We start from the raw sequence: 7394 nt of genomic DNA on the forward strand, positions 1-7394 counted from the left end.
TAGTGTCCTCAAATTTGGTTAACAATTTCTTGCATTCTTTTATTATTATTATTATTATTATTATTACTATTTTATTTTTCTTAATTCAGGAATGTCATGCCCAGGATATCAGGTGCACCCCTGACTAGAATTCACTGTTTTTAAAGTAGAGAAGACTCGTATTCCAAAAAGAAAAAGTCGAGAAGGCTCAATCCAAAAGAAAAGCCCGCAAAGTTGGCAAGCCCGCACAAGATCACAATACTGGAGGATTACAATATCACGCCTCCAGAAACCTTTTTTCTACCATTCTCATCCTTTTTCGAAGACTGTTACAAGCAACCCAAAATGAAAATTTGAAAAGCCATAGGAAAAAGGAAAAACAAAAAAACTCCGTGCTCACCGCAATTTCTGATTCTTTTGAACTTAAAAAGTTTATTGCCTTGAATCTGCTGTTTTTTTTTTTTGTTTCCTCTATTTCTTATTGAAAATGTGCCTTCTGAGCTTTACAGGAATGCATTTTGTTTATATTAGGGTGCATTTAATAAAATTGAAATCTGAAATCTGAATTTTGAATTCATTAAGTTATTGAATTAGTAATTAAATCTAATACATTTGAAAGCATATCACTTTCAGTGATAAGTGAATAACTTATTACTTAATTTTGAGAGTAAGTTTTGTCTAGAAAATTCAATGCTACTTAATTAATTCAGATGTTTAATTTTTTATTATCAAACGGTCTGAATATGTTAAGATCTGAACTCATTAAATTTAAATACTGAATTGGATTATCAAATAAGGCCTTAGTTAAATATTTATTAACCCTCTTGTAGTTTATAAAAAGTACTCAATACATCTTCTCGATATACATATATGTGTGTGTACAAAAACATATAAAAAGAAGAATGATTCTTCATTCAGCTTTGTAATTTGTCAAAACAAACACGTTATTAAAAGTCTAAAAGAAACAAAAAAAAAAAAAGAGAGAGATACCAATGTGCATTGCACGTAATTCCAAACTAGCCATAATTAAATACTGGTGTGGGCAAAATAGAAAAACACACTTCACAACTGATATTGCTTGAACCACTGCCATCCTCAAACAGACATGAAATCCACAAGCATTGCCCTTATAAATTCTTCAATGGCATGCGGCTGAGTGAATCCATCTATACGGTGCTTGTTAGTCGTTTCACCTACTCGTACGATATTGAGAAGCATTTTGAGAATATCCCTAGGAATGGGAGTAGGCCTCAAGCATTCCTCGTTCATAACCTTCCAAATATCCTCGCACATCTCTCGAATCTTCTTGGCTGCCTCTTCCTCTGATACATTATAGTCCTTCATGTAGCATTCAAGCGCTGTGCCACTGCCCCTTTCTTTGTCGAACTTCAAATACGAAGAGTTCAAACAGAAAACATGAAAACTCTAATAAATTGTAGCGAAAAAGTTTTGTTTAATTCCGAATTATTCACGTAAAGTACGAAAGGGTATTAACCATACTAAAGCAATAACTAGCCAAATGAACTAAGCGGTATTTCATTATGTTCAGGAAAAGCATCCGAGACTGATTGCATATGCATATTCTGTGCAGTGTTTGCACAGAAATGAACAAGATCTAAGAACAAGTTTAATCATGGCATCATACTAGGTCAACTGCCCAAAGCACATAGAAGTCTCGATCAATGTGCATATTCTGTGGTGTTGCAGTGATCGTGTAAGAATTGGAATGAGGAGTTGCAGTGCCGATGTAAGAATTATAGGACTGAATCATTTGCTCATAAAGTCAAGAGGCTGGCTTTCTCTATGGCTGTCTACTTTCTATGGCAGACTAGAAACAAGAGTTTATTTCAGCAAGTGAGGCCTTCTTAGTGTGGGTGTAGTAGCTACTGTGGTCACTGCAATGCAGATGGCTGTTGCCTCTTGGAACAAGATTCCTTGCACCAGAGAGAATTGGGAGTTGATTCTTGAGTGGGGATTAGATCAAGGTTGATTGTTATTGTTTTTTTGTCCTTTCTTTCAAAATTTGACAGTAGAGTATATAGAAATAGTGTAGTCTAATGCAGATTGTGGATGGTTTCCTCTTCTGTAAAGCTCCCTTGGCTGATCTATCAATGAAAAAAGGATTTATTTTGCTCAAAAAAAAAATCTGCATATTCTGTTAGAATTTTTGAACAAAACTAACGAAGCACGTGAACGACTATAACTTAATCTTATTTGGGAATTCTGTGAGTTGTCTTAATCTAATGTTTATAACCAATTAAATGCCATAACAAAGTCTGACCTTGTGACCGCCAAAATCATTAATCAATCGGGCATGTGTGGAGCAAGCAAACATAAGTTTTGGCATGGTTGACATCCAGTTGATAACATCCTCTGAAGCATTATCCATGTCCAAGAAAGCTGCCGATGCTGTAAGATAGACTCCGATTGTGATCGCACCATTGCTAATGTAATCAGCAAAAGATGGCAATTCTTTCCTGAGAAACCACCTTGACTGACACAAGTTGGTCGTCATGTATTGTTTCCACTGACAAATGAAAGCAGGAAATATGGATTAGTACTCCACGTGTTGGTAGCCAGAACAATTGGAATATTAACGCGGTCCTTAAAATTAGTTACAACTGTTGGATCCTTAATCCAACATTGGACTTATATGTGAATAATTATGTATTGCAAACTGTCAATTAAGGTTAAACCCAATTAAAGTGATCAAATATAGTTTGGGTTTAATGTATCTAATAGGATGTGGGCCCTTTTATGTGTAGAAACTTATGGGCTCCTATTTCAATGATGGGCTGAAATAGGGCTCCAAAGGTAACAGGAATGTTACCTATAAATAGGGTTATGGTCCCCAGGTCACAGGCATCGTTTTAGTTGTCGTATTCCCTAATACAGCAAAATACCCCTTCCCTGATATCCCATCGTCAGGAAAGATACCAGAAAGAAACTAAAGGCCTCTCTCAAAGGATCGGTGAATACCTGTTGACCTGGAAGGCCACCCCAAATCTCTAGGGATTCAAGTATCAAGTTTATCAATATGGATTCAGGTACGCTTCCGCTATTTTATCGTTTATTTATTTCTTAATAATCGCCATATAGATCTTGGGTTCAATAGGTGATGGTTTTCACCGGTGGTTAAATTTAGATAACCACCCTAACAAGTGGTATCAGAGCCCATATGGTTGATTATTGGGAAATAATTCAGTTTCAGTAATTTATGTATATAGATATGAATCCAGTCATGTTTCGGCCTTCACGGAAATATGTGTTGTTGCAATTTATCTTTTCGTTGCTTTTGTGTCATGCGCACTCCTAGTAATTCAATGAACAATTCGGTCAATTACAATTAAGTTGCAGTAATGATTAACTGGTTGTATGTTGTCTTCGGTTGACCAAAGCTGCAGGTTTCATAAATCGTAAAACATAAGGCTTATAGACTATACAAGTAACCGTACTCTTTTGTTCCTTAAGGTACAGTATATATTATATATGATGGGCCCCATAGATATATGAAACCTGGTTGCCTGCTGGAATTTATGCTATGTACAATTTCAAACCTTCTTGACAATCTGTGGCTCTGGTCTGTGCACGTGACCGCATTAAGTTTTCTTGGTATGTTAGTCAAATACTAATTCTGGTCATGATTGTTTGCATAACTTCATGGCAGTGATTAATTCGTGAATTGTACTTTTCCATTGTTTCGGCCGATCTATTGGTTCTTTATGCAATATTTGCTGAACGATTGTTTACTTCTGCACTTCAAGCATTCGGTTTTGTTTGAAATTGTTTACTTAAAACATGAATCAAGTGATGATGTAAGCTAATTTGTCTTCTGGCCACGGGAAGTCTTTTGTCCTTTCTTCCACCATTATGAACAAGTTAATTTTATTTCATGTTAACAATTTTTAGTTCACAGTTGTTGTCCCGTACTTTGACTTTTGAGTTTTGAAGATTATATTTGGACTTTGGTTGTTATTTTTGTTTTGTTTGGCTTGATTCCTTGTTTAAGAATAGGTTTCCATATATATTTGTATGTTAAGGAAATTAGGGTTTTCTTCAATTTAAGTAAACCCTAATAAAGTTAAATAGGACATTTAAGCCCTATAAAATCCATATGTATGGCCCATTAAATGTGTAATTTTTATAAAGTACTTATGGATTTCAAGAAATTTTTGGGCTTGAATGATAATTTTGGGTCAAATTATGGATATGGACCTTTGGTCCAATAACTCATGATTCAATTTAATTGATTTCACCATATTTGACCATGTTTTGATCAAAGTTGACCAAAGTTGACTTTGATTCAAATTTTTATTTATTTTGGATAATTTTAAATTTGAATAGTGGTATGATTATATATTTTTTTGGAATAAATTAGTGGAAATAATATGCCACCAAAGTGACCTCTATTATGGAAATTAATTTATTTTAAAATATAACTGGTTGGGTACTAGTAATTTTATGAATATTGATCGGCCCAAAGGAAGGTCAATATTTAATGAAATTACATGTGCACTTGTGGTAATAAACATGTGATAATTATTCGGCTTTTACATGTGAATTATAAATTAGCCCAAAGGAAAATTTATTTTTTGACATGTTATTATTGTCAGTGTTTATTACTGCACCAAGATATCACTCAGAAGTTAATATTTTTGTCCAAAGACGAAATATTAATGGAATATCGGTATCTTGAGATGGGACTGCCATTATTTGAATTTATTATTGTTTTGATTTATGTGAGCTTGTTTTAATTATGTTATGTTTTCTGTTCAGTTGCAAATGATCTTACAAATATTACTTCCAACATCAATAATATTCCTATGCTGAATGGCACAAACTTCAAGTCCTGGAAAGAAAATCTTTTGATAGTACTTGGAGTAATGGATCTCGACCTTGCGTTAAGGGATGATTCTCCCCCACCTCTTACAGATCAGAGTACCTCTGATGAAAAGAGAAATAATGAGAGGTGGGAGAGATCAAATCGCTTGTGTCTGATGATCATTAAAAAGGCCGTTCCAGAAGCATTCAGGGGAACAATGTCAGAAACGACTGTAACCGCTAAAGAGTTCCTTCAGGACATTGAAAAAAGGTTTGTCAAGAACGAAAAGGCTGAAGTTAGTACGCTCTTGACACGCCTTAGTTTCAATGAAATATAGTGGTAAAGGCAATATCAGAGAGTACATCATGGAGATGTCTCATCTTGCTTCGAAATTAAATGCACTTAAGTTGAAACTCTCTGAAGAGTTACTAGTGCATTTGATTTTAATATCTCTTCCTACACAGTTTAGCCAGTTTAAGGTGAGTTACAACTGTCAAAAGGAGACTTGGTCTCTAAATGAACTCATCTCACACTGTGTAGAGGAAGAGGAAAGGTTGAAGCAAGAGCAGACAGAAAGTGCTCATCTGGTGTCAACCACTAATAATAAAAGTAAGGGACTTAAAAGAAAGAAGGAAAAAGGAGCTGCAGGTACAGCGCCACAAAAGAAACAACAAAAGAAATCAAATGATCAGGGAAAGAATAGTTGTTTCTTCTGTGGGGCTGAAGGGCATCAAAAGAAGCATTGCACCAACTATCACGCTTGGCGTGCTAAGAAAGGTATGCTTCTTAATTTGGTTTGTTCTGAGGTTAATTTAACTTCGGTACCTAGACACACATGGTGGTTAGATTCCGGTGCAACAACTCACATCAGTGTGTCTATGCAGGGTTGCCTGAATTGCCGAAAGCCCAATGATAGTGAAAGATATATCTACGTGGGCGATGGCAAAACAGTTCAAGTTGAGGCAATTGGAGTTTTTAGATTATTGTTAAAGACCGGATTTTATTTGGATCTCAATGAGACATTTGTTGTACCGTCATTTAGACGGAATTTAATTTCTATTTCTGCTTTGGACAAATTTGGTTATTTCTGTTCATTTGGAAATGGAAAATTTGAATTGTTTCATGATTCAAAATTGGTTGGCTCTGGTTCTTTAATGCACTACGATAATCTATATTTAATTGACACAATTGTCTCATTTAATGAATCTCTGCATTTGAGTACTAGAGGAGTTAAAAGAAAATTAGCCAATGAGAATTCAGCTGCATTATGGCACAAGAGATTAGGACATATATCCAAACGGAGAATGGAAAGACTTGTGTCAAATGAAATTCTCGACCCCTTGAATTTTACAGATTTTAATGATTGTATTAACTGTATAAAGGGGAAACAAACCAATAAAAGGAGATTTGAAGCCAATAGGTCCTTAGACGTCTTAGAACTTATACATACAGATATTTGTGGACCATTTCCTACATCTGCTTGGAATGGTCAACAATATTTTATAACGTTCATAGACGATTTTTCAAGATATGGCTACATATATCTCATTTCTGAAAAGTCACAGTCACTGGACGTGTTCAAAAATTTTAAAGCTGAAGTTGAGAATCAACTCAACAAAAGAATTAAAAGCGTCAGATCTGACCGTGGTGGTGAGTACTATGGTAGATATGACGGTTCAGGTGAACAACGTCCAGGACCATTTGCTAAATACCTAGAGGAATGCGGTATCGTTCCACAGTACACTATGCCGGGTTCACCCACTATGAATGGTGTAGCTGAAAGACGAAATAGAACGCTTAAGGATATGGTAAGGAGTATGATATGTCATTCTACCTTACCAGAGTCACTCTGGGGTGAATCACTTAAGACTGCAGCATATATCCTTAATAGAGTTCCAACTAAAGCAACTATCAAAACCCCTTATGAGCTTTGGACAGGGAAAAAACCCAGTTTAAAGCATATGCATGTTTGGGGGTGTCCAGCTGAGGCAAGGCCTTACAGGCCTAATGAAAAGAAACTGGACTCAAGAACGATTAGTTGTTATTTTGTTGGATACTCTGAAAGATCCAGAGGTTACAAGTTTTATGATCCCACAGCCAAATCAATTTTTGAGACAGGAAATGCTCGGTTCTTTGAGGATGTCGAGTTTGGGGGAGAAAATACAGTAAGGGACATTGTCTTTAAAGAGGAATATATTAATATTCCCACAGGTGTCATTGATCTTGTTTTGGACCCTATTCCTGAACAAGATCATGACATAACAAATCAAGACAATGTCGAAGAACAAACTGTTATAGAAGAACAAACTCTTCCTCTCCAAGAACCAGTGCCATTAAGAAGATCCACTACAGAAAGGAGAAGTGCAGTGCCAGATGATTACATTGTTTTTCTCCAAGAACATGAGGATGACATTGGATTGATGGAAGATGATCCAATCAACTTCCGTCAAGCCATAGAAAGTTCAAATTCTCAAAAGTGGATCGATGCCATGAATGAGGAGATTAAATCCATGAAGGACAATGATGTTTGGGATCTTGTCCCATTGCCAGAAGGTGCGAAACCCATTGGTTGTAAATGGATATTTAAAATTAA

General features: G+C 35.6%; 1 protein-coding gene across 1 annotated transcript; it reads right to left on the reverse strand.

The window, feature by feature from the left end:
* Positions 1–1074: 1074 nt before the first annotated feature.
* On the reverse strand, positions 1075–2494 carry LOC113780592 (vetispiradiene synthase 2-like). Its single transcript, XM_027326378.1, has 3 exons — positions 2261–2494; positions 1625–1741; positions 1075–1365 (listed from the first exon to the last, which is right to left on the reverse strand). The coding sequence occupies exons 1-3, from the start codon at positions 2492–2494 to the stop codon at positions 1075–1077; spliced, it is 642 nt and encodes a 213-aa protein (XP_027182179.1).
* Between the last annotated feature and the right edge of the window lie 4900 nt (positions 2495–7394).

This window comes from Coffea eugenioides, chromosome 8, assembly GCF_003713205.1.
Source record: "Coffea eugenioides isolate CCC68of chromosome 8, Ceug_1.0, whole genome shotgun sequence".
Lineage (NCBI taxonomy): Eukaryota > Viridiplantae > Streptophyta > Magnoliopsida > Gentianales > Rubiaceae > Coffea > Coffea eugenioides.

What these genes read in the sequence shown, in the direction of transcription:
- LOC113780592 (XM_027326378.1), bottom strand. Translation starts at nt 2,494, where the DNA reads ATGACGACCAACTTGTGTCAGTCAAGGTGGTTTCTCAGGAAAGAATTG. An exon ending in ATGATTTTGGCGGTCACAAG is followed by an intron (nt 1,742 to 2,260) that starts GTCAGACTTTGT and finishes CAAATGATTCAG; the next exon opens with TCCTATAATTCTTACATCGG. An exon ending in TGCTTTGGGCAGTTGACCTA is followed by an intron (nt 1,366 to 1,624) that starts GTATGATGCCAT and finishes TCGTATTTGAAG; the next exon opens with TTCGACAAAGAAAGGGGCAG.